The following is a 12,816-nucleotide window of genomic DNA, read 5'->3' as shown; positions in this document are numbered from 1 at the left end:
TCTCTCTCTCCTGGATATTTCTCTCAGATCTGTGATATCAAAGTCTCACTTTAATGAATAAAGATATTTAAAAGATGAACGTAAAATACAGAAGCTGAGTAATTTTTTTTTTTTTGGCTTGATTGATGGTATGTTGGCAAAGTAGAAATGATAAAGTATACATGAATGTGTCAGCTGCATTCTTAGCAATACCAAAAACAAAAGAGTGGTCCCTAGCTTTTAAGCACCTCTCTAGATAAATTCTTGCTTATGCGCTGAAAGCCCAGATACATATATCCTACTGAGACAACCAAATATTTTTTAAAATGCACTTCAGATATATGAATTATGTAAGAAATCCACCTTATTGGGGTGTCACTGAATATGAGCTTTAAATGTCCTGTTTAAGAGCAGGAGAGAAATAAAACAAATAATTGACTGATACCCAGTACAAGTAAAGCTGTGTTGCTGAAAAGCAATCACCTTATTTCTCTCTGCTTTTGTTTTCAGCGTTCTGATCACCAGAAAACTGTGTTGTTTGTTCAGATTCACTTACAAATTAATTGTAACAAAGAATTCTTGGCCTGTAAATTTTACAGCCTAAATATTCAATATTTAAATTTTCATTCTTTCTGATTTGTCAGAACAAAACTAGACAAAAATTCTGTGGGGAACACACATATGCTGTGACTTGGGGGTACAACTGGTAGAATCACAGTTGTAGTACTGTTTTTTGGGGTTTTTTGCAACATTGTTCAATATTTGCATATGTTTTCTAAGAATATTTCAGCCTGTGAAATTATTTGCTGAAATATTAATGTAAAGTGAACATAGATGAGAATAAGCACTGTCACAGTGAGTTAATGACAAAACAGAAAAACTTCTGTGTATATATATATATATATAAGTATTCTTTGATACTTTTACACTTTGTGTTGTTACCTTTGCTTTTTGTTAAAAATCTGTATCCAATTGTTTTCAATTTCCAACTTAAACTCTTTGGTCTTTATTCCCCTTTTATCTTCCCTTTGGGGGAGGGGAGAATAGAGAGGAATTAGGTTTGTGGTCTGCCCAAACTGCTGAGCCATGACAGAACAATTGGTACCCAATGTGGAACACAAATTTAAATTTTTCTTTTAATTGAAAATACTTGAAAGTTGGAAACTGAAAAAAAAAATAAAAAGAAAAAACAGGAAAATGTGTTTCAAAATGGCGTGGGTGAAAAGCTTGTTGCATACTGCCTTTTTGAATTTACTTGTCCATGCAAGTTGTTGTCTATGGTACCCTCATGGTATCCAGTCATGTTTCTATCATATATATCCTATATGTCAAAACAGTGATTCTGAGGGAATGAGTTCGGTTGGGAATCTGACTGGGGAGTTTAGGGGCTCTTTGATGAATTCGTTCACTATGCAAAATGATTCCGTTCTTTGCCTGGTGAGTTCACCTCACCAGAGTTTGGAGGCCTCTGTGATGTGTTTCTTGTTTTGGTTATCACTGTGCCTGAATGTGTTCCAGGGGTGCTTCAGTGTGGGAAAACTGCCCCCGCTGCCCCAATTACCTGCCCCACTGGCTCCAAACTGGGTCTTGTCACCTCTGTCACAACCCGCAAGAGGCATCTAAAGAAGTCAACCCGTGAGAGAGTCGGCCCGAGGCAGGAACACAGGAGAGTGATTCAGAACCTGAGAGAATTGTCCAATCCATGTCTCTGAAAGAGATACTGAATTTAAGGAGAATTATGCTCCTGATGAAGGTCAATCACTGACTGCTTGGATGCTTTCAGTGCTGGGACAAGAGAGAGGATATGGCAGCCCTGGAGGGCAGAGAGGCATCTGGGATCCTTAGCCAGAGATGGGGGCATTGGTAAGGTAACTGGGAGAAAAGAGGGGCTTACAGGGTTTGGAAAGGCCTTTTGTCTGCGGTAAAACCCTTAAAAGGAGGATATCGAATGTTGCCCTATTAGATGGAACACCGTGGAAAGAGGCATCAAATATCTGAGGGAGCTGGCAGTACTGGACATAATCTGTGGTGATGGGCAAACACCTGAAGATCCTGAAAAGGTACCATGCAGGAGGCCTCTGCTTAAAAAGCTCACAGAGGTGTATACTTCCACATTCTGGGGGAAGGGTCTTAGGGGAAGATGATGAAACACCACCAATTATCGGCGAATTTATTAGCCAGCTAAGACAGTGTCTATAACCCCTTAGAGGCTGTGTCTCAGCTGTGGAAAAAATGGCTGGGGAGTTCAAAACCACGGCTGAGGAGTTACAAACCTCTTTTGAAAAGCTGGATGATCCAAGTTACCCAAGATGGAGACAGAGAACAACACTCATTTTTCTCCTGAATGGCTTCATGTATCCACTATCGAAACCAGGTTCTTCCCTAGGAGGGCAGCTCAGGGCAGGCAGAACTCGACACGGAGCTCTCTGTGGTTGACCATATGTAACCTTGGTGAAAACATAAGTATATGGGATGGCAAACACACTGCTACCCTGCCTGCCAGAGTACAGGAGCTGCAAGGTAATACCACTGGGAGTGTTGTTTCCAGAAGGATGGCTGCTCCTATCTCTCAAGGAACACCCATTGCTGGCCCCAGCAGATGGGTCTCCAACCCAACTGTGAGTCAAAGAAGTGACAGTGAGGGTCAAGTTTGGAACACAAACCCTTCTGTTCAGTGTGGGTGCTGTACTCAGCAGTAGAGGGGCCCTGCCTCCAGCCAGGTGGAGGAGAGGGATAACTGAATTTACTGGATGGTGTGGATTCAGTGGCCTGGCACAGCAGAACCACAGAGATACAGAGCCCTGGTAGACACTGGTGCACAGTGCACTTTGCTACCATCAAATCACAAAGAAGCAGACTCTGTTACCATCTCTGGAGTCACAGGAGGGTCTCAAGAACTGACTGTAGTGGAGGCTGAACTGAGCCTGACCAGAAATGACTGGCAGACCCACCATATAGTGACTGGCCCAGATGCTCTGTGCATCCTTGGTATAGACTTTCTCCAGAAAGGGCATTTCAAGGACCCAAAAGGGTATAAGTGGGCCTTTATTGTAGCAACCATGGAAACTGAGGGCATTGACCAACTGTCTGCCTTGCCTTGTGTGGTGGCCTGATGAGGGCAGAGGAACAGCAGGTACCAGCTGCACCTATCACAGTACATCATCATCAGCACCGTACCAGCAGAGACTCTCTGCTCCCCATACAAAATCTCGGTTGCCAATTGGAGATCCAAGCGGTGATCAGCAAGACTCCCTCACCTTTCAACAGTCCTGTATCGCCAGTACAGAAGCCGTAGAAATTCCCCACTGCAGAATACTGTATTATCAAATCCCCTCACTTGTCTTTCCATATGCTTTATCTCCTATCAGAGGTGGCTGAGAGGCTGTGTTTAAAATGGGACCAACAAGAGGTGGGGAGGTGGGAGGTGAAAGGTTCTGTGGCAGGACTTTTTGTTCACTTGTTTATATTATGATGGTGTCCTTCAAGACATGTAGACTTGGAGCTTTGCTGTACTGTGTGTGATGTACAACTACAGAAGACGAGTTGCCCTGAAGAACACCTAATTCTTTATTTATGCCTTCCACTTGGGCCACATACATCATTTCCTCTTTACTTTCAAAACTCTCTTTCTTGCTTGGACACCTTTTGTTCTCTAGTGCAAATCACAACTGGTTATTTGTTGTTGGTTTTTTTTTGTCTTTTTTTTTTTCTCTTGCTTCTGCCTAATCTTCAGCTTTATCTTATCTTCATCAAAACTAATTTAGTTAATTCTCCAGTTTAAAACCAGGCTGTGGTGCCTTGTCCACAGTTGCTTAGCAACAGCTATCCTCTGCATGCAGGGATAGCAGGCAGATAAGGATGCCAGTGTGTGATTCTGGCCCAGGAAGGTGAGAAAAAAAACAAAAGCAAGACAGATTGTCTCCCTCTAGGCTTTGATGCACATCCTACTGCTACACACTGGCAGACATGACAGAGGGACATTCCCAGAATGGGCTGTTGAAATAAAAAATACTGGCTCAGCACAGGCCAGGAACCAAACGCATGTAACAGAGTGCATTTGTATGTTTTGGATGTGTATATACAGATCTGACGTATTCTATTAAGCAGTAGGCCTGAATTAATTAAAATCCAAAGCTTTATGTAAGCCTGAAGTATACCAAAGAGGAATATGGATGTAATGTCGTGGAGAGGGCAGTACATTGGAAATAAGAAAATTGTCTCTTGAATCAGCAAAATTTCATGCAAGCAGGTGCTGTTTGCTCTGCCTAAAGATAAGATTGATCTCATCAACAAAATCCCCTCTTTTGACAGGACTAAAAAGATAAATGCTAATCAGAATGGCTCCTGATAGAGCTGCCAGACAGGTAATGCAAATTGGTATCAAACACAAGAACTAAAGAATTCTGGGAAAACCTGAATACAAAGGGAAGACCTGCAGTTACCAATTTGCAACCTCTGGCAGTAATTGATGAGAAGAAATGTTTTACTCTAAAAATTCAGAGGAAAAAGGAGAAAATCAGCAGCGAAGGAAGCAGCTCTGAGCAGCAGCACCAGCAGCAGTGACTTCAGAGAGACAGCAGCCCCTGGGGAGGCAGTGATTGTCCCTGCCCATGGCAAAGGGGTTGGAATGAGATGATGTCTAAGGTCTCTTTCAACCAAACATATTTTATGATTCTATGAAGCTGACATTATGGTATAGATGTGTCTGCTACAACTATTACTAAATTGCTGGTTTTGTTTTCACTGAGTATCAAAAAGCGAATCAGGATTCTGCACATGACATTAATTTTTGCTGACTAGCATGAATGAATGACAGGTGGGGATCATCACTGATGATAAAAGCAGATTTTTACTTGCAGTTCTCCACAGACCTGAGCAAATCGCTTACTCTTTCATTAACTTCCTTTCCCCCAGTGAAAATCCCTAAAATCCACAATTATACACTTCTGTAAAATGCATGAATGTCTCCAGGTGACAAGACCTACATAAATATAAAGCATTGTTGTTACTGTAACTGTGTTGGTAATTTTGGATATTAAGCATTTATCTGAATGACTTCAAGAATTTTAATTATTATTATAGTGTTTTGAGAAAGTTGAGTTTTTTTAATAGTCTCCCATGTGATTATAATTAATTAGTAACTATTGAAGAAGGAAATTCAGCAACCAAAGTTGGTTCATAGGGCTCAACCCTATCTTGAAATATTCATTTGATGAATTATTCATTGCCTTTTTTTATGCATTAATTAGTATCTTGGCAGCTTTGTAACTTGATTTCTTTGTGTACAGCAAACCAGGCAGTGACAAGTGTCTTACACTGTTGACTAGCCTCTAAGTAAGGGCATTTTCATAATGTGATAGAAGCACCACTAAAGAATGACAAACCATGTTGTTAATTTAATTTCTTGCATAATATTTTATATATTCACTTGATATTACTAGTGACTTTTCACGTTACACATCTAAAATGTTATTAAGTATTTTTTTCCTGCAGGCCTAATGTATTTAATTACAGCATCTTCAAAGTCATTAGCCATTCCTCCATCCCAGTTGCTTTCAACTGTTCCGGTACTGTGACCTTATTTCAGCTCTGTATTGAATAGGCACAGGAATATTCATCTGCTTAAATTCTGCTTAAATTCTGCTTAAATTCAAGTCTAACCTGTATATTGCCTGAAGAACCACAGATTTAAGTGTAAAAACAAAATGCCCCTGTTGTTGCTAAGGGCAAAACTCTGGGTTCCAAACACTCCAACAAATCAGAACAGCTTCAGTCATTAAAAAAGTTGTTAGGATTAAGTTAAAGCCAGTTTCTTTGAAAATGAGAGACTTTTTTGAGATCTCACAGCTTGCTACAGTCTGTGCCTTCAGGAAAGTCTGAATGGAGACCAGTTTGAAATGAAAATTCTCTTTGTAAAAATGAATTCAGTCCTGGGTCTTCAGACATCATGCAAAAAAACAAGTCTATAAACCTAACTTTTAGAATGACATGGAAACTTGCTCAATCATTTCTTCTTTTAACTTCTAAAGACACATCTGCAGTGTTATGTACCAACTAGAAACATCTGTGCAAAACTAGCAACAGGATTTTACATTTAAACAAAAAAGCCTGTAAAGCAGGATCCAATAAATAATAATAAAAAAAGTTAAGGTCTGTGGACAGGAGAATTTCTTTTTCTTTAGGCCCAGATAACATCCCGTTTTTCTCATCTCCTTGCCCTAGGGGGAAGGTTTTTGACGGGGTGGATCAGTTGTCAATACCACACTGCTGTCACTGCAAAATCTCACTCCTTGTAATTACTACTCCTTGTAATTACTACTGCCACTGAGACGCTAAGAGTAGAAAAGCGCCAGAAATCCGTTCACATTAAACTCAAACACTAGCTTTCTATCTGCAAGCACAACTAGAATTAAAAGAAACCCTGTCCTCCTACCCACTGAAGGTGTTGGTAGGCGTTCGGGGCCGTGTGGGTTTGTCCTGGAGCATCCCGCACTATGCTTTAGACTCATGCCGGCTGGGAAGCTGCCTTCCCTGCCAAGTGCCCTGTGTCTCATCCCTGCAACTCCCGCATGCCAATTACAGCCACTGACTGCATGACGAGTTGGCCCTGAAAACCCAACACAAGTTCTGACGGCTCCTCCTCCTCCTCCAGGCTTCCCCAAGGCCGGGCCCTCGCAGCCCTTACGGGGGCCGGGAGCAGAGCCAGCCCCGAGGCCGCAGGCATACGGCAGCTTCTACCGCAGCCGGTCCGCTCCGAGACAGGGAAAACCGGAACACGTCGGCGGCTCTTTGCTCAGTAACCACGGCGGGGAAACGGCTCTCGCTCCCACCGCCTCGCCACAGGGCCACTGTTTCTAGCCGGCAACCACCCACACCACAGCCCAACAAAAGAAAAGGAGAAAAGCCCGCTCCCAGTTCTGGTTGCGGTCCCGCTCCCGGTCCTCCGGCCGCCCCCTTGGGCGCTGCCCCACGCCCGCCCGGGTCACGTGACAGCCCCCGCCCCACGCGGGAAGGCGCGGGCCGCGGCGCGCGTGCGCGGCCGAGCGAGCGAGGGAGGAGAAGGCAGAGAGCGCTTCCGGGTTGTGCGGCTGTGGCGCTGGTGCCACCACCGCCACCACCGTCATGTCGTGCGCTTTGGTTCCCTTCGGCCACTTCCAAGACCTAGAGGCGGCCCGCGACTTCCTCTGCCCCCAGCGACGCCAGGGCAGCGCCGCGCCCGCCAAGGAGAGCAGTGAGTCCACCCCGTCCTGCCGTGCTGGGGAGCGGGACCGGTTCGGCCCGGCGGGCCCTGTGTAGGGCTTGCGGCGGGGCTGTTCCCCGAGGCTCCCTCGGAGCTCGGTACAGCGGCGATCCCGGCCCTCTGGCGGAGAAGTGCCCCGTCGGGACCCTGACCGCTGCCCGGTGGCCACAGCCGTGTCTGCCCGCAGGGGAAGCCGGCGCAGCGCGCTGGGCTCCGGGATCGCTCGTCCCCGCACTCCCGACCGTCCCCGCGGGGTCGGTGATGCGCCGGGGTCGTGCAGGTGGCGGCTGCGGGTAGCTGAGTGTTTGGCGTCGTTGATGTGAAAAAGGGTTGTCACGGGTGGGTGTTCTGCACCGGGTGCCACATCTTCACCCACAGGTCCTGACCTCCCCTGCCGTGGGGGAGTTTCAGATGTTCGGCTGTTCGTGTTCCACATCCTGTAGCGTGTAGGTGAAGCTCTTGGGTGACGGACCCCTTGTGCCTCAAACTTTGAGATAAAAGTTTATGATTTTCTTGCCAAGAGAGTGTGGCTGTCTGGTCTGAAGATGTTGTAGTGCAGTTAACAAATGCTCTGTATGCTGGGCTGTCTGATAATGCAAAACACCCTGGAAGTATACTAAAGATTAGTTTGGCAGCTGAAATTAAAAGACGATAAATCTTAGAGCGACCAAAGGGTGACGTTATGGATCAGATTTCTGTTGTATGAGGCCATGCACAGAGCAAGCTGTGCTGTCGGGAACAGAAGCTGTATTCTCAAGGAAGAAGGATCAACAGATCCAGGCCCAGGATAGAGAGGCAGCACGGAGAAATAAGACACTGACCTGGATGTTATTAGTGCTGTCGTTTGTTAATTATAATTGGCTGATGTTGTGGTCTTCTGGCAATAGCATGGAAAAATAGTGTTTGAAGGGGTTAATGAGGATCCTTGTGAAGTCCTTGTAACTGTGGATAAAGCTACCAGCGAAAGCAGGAACGTGCTTACTTAAAAAGTTTAAAAGGTCTATTGGGGAATTAAAAGAGGGAGGAGATCATAGGGTAGTTTATGTTGGAAGGGGGCTTTAAACGCGATCTAGTTCCACCTGCCCTGCCATGGGCAGGGACATCTTTCCCTAGATGAGTTTGATCCAAAGCCCTGAGCAAATGTGGTGTTGAACACTTCTGATGATGGGACATCCATAACTTCTCTGAGCAGCTTGTTGCAGTGTTTCACCACCTTCACTGTAAAAAAGTTCTTCCTTAAATCCAGTCTGAATCTACCCTTAGTTTAAAATGATTGGCCCTTGTCTGGTTCTGGTAAAAAGATGACAAAAAGTTGTGGAAAAGGTTTTTAAAGTAAGCTATATAATAAGGTAGCTTTACCACCAAAACTTTGGTATGCACATTATTGTACTTACTGGGCTTTTTGGTGTGTAAGCTTGTGTTCAAGACTGAATTTTATTCATTATAGAATCACAGAATTTTCTGGGTTGGAAGGGACCTTTAAAATAGTGTAGTTCCAACCCCCCTGCCATGGGCAGGGACACCTCCCACTAGATCAGGTTGCTCAGAGCCCTGTCCCGCCTGGCCTTAAAAACTTCCAAGGATGGGGCTTCCACCACCTTTCTGGGCAAATTGTTCCAGTGTCTCACCACCCTCATGGTGAAGAACTTCTTCCTAGCTTCCAATTTAAATCTACCCTCCTCTAGTTTGAATCCATTTCCTGTAGTCCTGTCACTACCTGACATCCTAACAAGTCCATCTCCAGCTTTCTTGTAGGTCCCCTTCAGATGCCATTAGGGTCCTGTTAGTGCCTCTTCAATACTGGAGATAAAAGCAAAAGATTGTTACGTGTTTGTGTTTCTGAAAGTGTAATGAAAGAAATTAAAATACTTCCTATTTGGTGGTACATGTGAGAGAAGTTTATGTGAAATAACTTTTGGACACTGTTGTTGGAGTGGATTTATCAAATGGCAGCTGTAAAGCAAGGAAACATTTGGTATGTTGCAAGACTAAAAAAATGATGGAAGCAAAGATTATGCACATTCCCAAATGTGCTGTTCTTCCATTGTAATGACCTGGCTGTGTTTGGGACTGTTTCTGTATTTGCTTGCTTGTCATCAAGACAGTGTCAGAATTGAGTATTTTTCCAAATATTGCTCACTTTGACTTTTTGCAATCTTTTGGATTTGTGCCTACAATTCTTTGATACCACAGCTGGTTTTGTGGCTCAGAATAAATAAGCATGAATGCCAGCAGGCAAGAGGTCGCAGTGACTGACACGTAAGACGGTCAACTAGCCACTTTTAAACATAAATCCTTTTTGCATTCATCTTTGACACGAAGAAAAACCTTATGATTAGCAGAGATATCTTAAGTTAAATAAGATAACTTCTTTTAAGTTAGAAAAAAATTGGTTTGGCTGGGTGGAGCAAGGGATTTTCTTCTATAACACTGGTTTCTCCAAATGTTTTGCTGCTCCTTTGTGGTCTACGCAGCATAGAAATTAAGCTGTATATATATATATATATATATACACATATGTATATATGTATATATATATATATTGCATGTTAAGGCACAGAGCCAGGGCAAATATTTTTAACAAAGCAAGATATAAATAAATGGCTTTTTTTATCAGGAATGCTTTAGTAAAAACAGTTCCACTGGCAGAATGCACTGTTCCAAAACAGTAGTTTGTTAAAGTTGTACATTTAAAAACATGAGTTTTAATCTGCTTTGATCTTTTTACAGTTTGGGTGGGAGGGGGAATAAACCAACCAACCAAACCCTAACCAGTAGTTTGTTTTTACTGAGACGTTCAACAAAACAAATAGGTTCAGCTGTTATCCAATTCAGCTTTTGTGCTAAACTTATATATATATGTAATTGCTTATATGTGACCAAACATAGCTTAATAAACACATGTCAAAATCATAATTTTTTTTTATCTTAAAACGGAGAACAAGCACCTTTTATTGACTAATTTTTTCATGTGTGGTGGTTTTGTTTGTTTTGTTTTGTTTTGTTTTGTTTTTTAAAAAGGTACACAGCATTTGTATGGAAACTCTTCCATAAGTATTTATAACTAATGAAAAATGTTGACTACCATAAGAAAATCAATATTAAATATTTTAATAAGCAAAATTATCTATAGTATAATTTATAATAGAGATATATGAGAAATAATACATGATATATAATATACATAATATATGTGACGAGGAGCAACAGACATAAACTGGAACACAGGAAGTTCCACTTTAACATGAGGAAAAATGTCTTCACTGTAGGGGTGACAGCCCAGAGAGCTTGTGGGGTGTCTTTCTCTGGAGGCTTTCAAGACCCGTCCGGACACATTCCTGTGTGACCTGCACTAAGGTGATCCTGCTTTGGCAGCGGAGTTGGACTTGATTTCCAGAGGTCCTTTCCAACCCCTTTCATTCTGTTAGAAGCTATAGATTTTATCTTTTGTTTCTTAGTGTTCTCAGCTGTTTTATCTTTGGTGATTTTTTTTTTTCATTCTAATAAAAATATTTTCTGTGAGTCTGGCTTCATTGCAGTCTAGGGTGGTTAAATATAAAAGTGGTTTTGGAAAAAGTATTTTAAATGAAAATAATTTTTAAAATTCTGAAAATGCAAGCAGTGTACATTTCTAAATCACTATATGATACTTTAACTTCAGTGAAAGTTAGAAGTTAGATGCCTTTAGGATGAGTAAAAAAGATGCACCTTCTCAGTTGTATTTTACAGTGACATTTAATTATAATAAGTTAGTCTAGGTTGTCATTTTCATCTTTAAAGGCTCATCTAAGTGCTACATATATTAAAAATACAGATGGTAGGCAACTGACTAAAATTTTTTAAACAGTTTTGTATTTTTATTGTAAGGGAACTTCATTGTTTTCCTTCCTTTGCATAGCTAAACATTTAAACACAGTCAATGCTAGAAAAAGATAATGGGCAGCATCCTACTAACTACAGCTTCACTTAGTCTTTAACTGTAGCCCAACAGTGTGTCTAGTTTGTGCAAAGGATCTACTTGTCTGGTAAACTGGGGAGGAAAAGACAGTGTCCTCCTCCTTTGAACCTCATCTAGAGTCAGTGTACAGGTGCCTGTTTCCTCCCACATCAGGAACCAGGAGAAAGACGCATTCATGTAATTCTCCTTGCATTACTCAATTGTGTATTAAGATGGCTAATGTTGCAATGCTGAAATTAAGAAATTTTGGGAGACTGTTAACGTGACCACTGTTCTGTAGTTATACAAATACATGGCTACTTTTTGGTTGTGCATATTGGAAGAAGTGTGAGGAAGTCTTGCCTCACTTGACTTAAAGAAAAATGGTGATATGGAGTAAACTGGGTAAACATAATTCATATGGAATTCTCAGTGGCTTTGCTCTCTAGGAAAGAAAGGGTTGAATGCTTTTCTGTATTTTAATGCACGGAACTAAAAAAGCTTGAGAATTTACGATTTTTGGAAAAAGTTAATGCTAAAAATGATGCACAAATCCTCTGTGGAACTGGAGCCCATTGCTGTCTAAGTGATTTTGAAAACTGCTGTTCCAGATGTGCAAACACTGGAAATAAAAGTATTTGCATTGCATTTAAATTGACAGCTTGCGGTGTTGGAGATATATTGGGATGTTTGTTGTCTAGATCAGAAAACAGTTTTAACAGTCAGCTTCATTATACAACTGTCTCCAAGGCATACATGGCCTACAAATCTATCTTGTGTGCAAAATGTGATAAAGCTTCATGGTCATAATAGAATTTTAGCATTAAGAAATTAATAGTTGTCTAACTGAAACGAGTACAAAATTGAACAATAAAGACATAACATTTTCTATCATCTTTTTCATTTGAGGAAATGGAACTCCAGTTTATTTGAAGTAGTATGACTCTGTTCATCCAGCAGACTCTGAGCTTGAACTGTGTTTTAAAAACATTCAGTAGGCTTGATGACAGCAATTCAGTGACATAGCCAGGTAGGACTGCTGCTTGCTCAACTCTGGGGGTGTTAAGATGAAATTAAAAAAATCTGTACTATCTGATGTGCAGATATTTTTAGTTCCCAAATGTGTTTATCTCCCATTACTTAAATGACACTAGTAAGGAAAAGAAACCAAACCCAAAGTTATCCTCGGGAGTGCCCAAATAATGATATTTTTATCTGTGATTGTGAGCTGGCTGCTTCAAAGCAGTTTGTGGCACAGAGCACAGCTTTGGGATGCTGCTTTTGTTTTGCAGCTGGGGCAGGAGGAAAAAAACCAGCCCCCTGATTTGGGGGGTTGCTCAGAGCTATGAGGTGTCACTTTAGTGCTGCTTTTTGCAGTCAGAAAGATGGTTTAAGACTGGCAAAAGAATCTGTATCCAAAATCCATCCTTGTTAAACTGACAGCATCCTGAAAAGTGCTCTTCAGCCCAGTGCTTCTAAATGTCATCTTTGGAGTTCTGCTTGCATGCTTTGCTTTATCTAGATCAGCTAATTTAATTCAGAAATACAGAAGACCAGGATTTTTATTTCAGAGCTGCAAACAATGTTACAAAGAAAAAAAAATACATTACAAAATCAAATTCTAGATTGTACTTAGCAGTAGGGTTGTTCTTAACTGTTT

General features: G+C 41.9%; 1 protein-coding gene across 3 annotated transcripts in view; it reads left to right on the top strand.

Annotated features, from left to right (window-relative positions):
* The first annotated feature begins 7,022 nt into the window (after nt 1-7,022).
* The window catches only part of RAB3GAP2 (RAB3 GTPase activating non-catalytic protein subunit 2), a 48,507-nt gene continuing 42,713 nt past the window's right edge, over nt 7,023-12,816 (top strand). Inside the window, exon 1 of one of the 3 annotated variants that reach the window (XM_071739700.1) lies at nt 7,023-7,210. Coding sequence is in view for 2 of the 3 variants with exons in the window: in XM_071739699.1 (XP_071595800.1) it covers nt 7,102-7,210 (109 nt within the window). In the remaining variant the exon portion in view is untranslated. The remainder of the gene's footprint in view (nt 7,211-12,816) is intronic. The other 2 variants (XM_071739699.1, XM_071739698.1) reach the window with 2 other exon arrangements.

The sequence above is a fragment of the Heliangelus exortis genome, chromosome 3 (assembly GCF_036169615.1).
Source record: "Heliangelus exortis chromosome 3, bHelExo1.hap1, whole genome shotgun sequence".
Classification (NCBI taxonomy): domain Eukaryota; kingdom Metazoa; phylum Chordata; class Aves; order Apodiformes; family Trochilidae; genus Heliangelus; species Heliangelus exortis.
The sequence above is the reverse complement of the archived record's forward strand: the minus strand, read 5'-3'. Positions and strand labels throughout refer to the sequence as shown.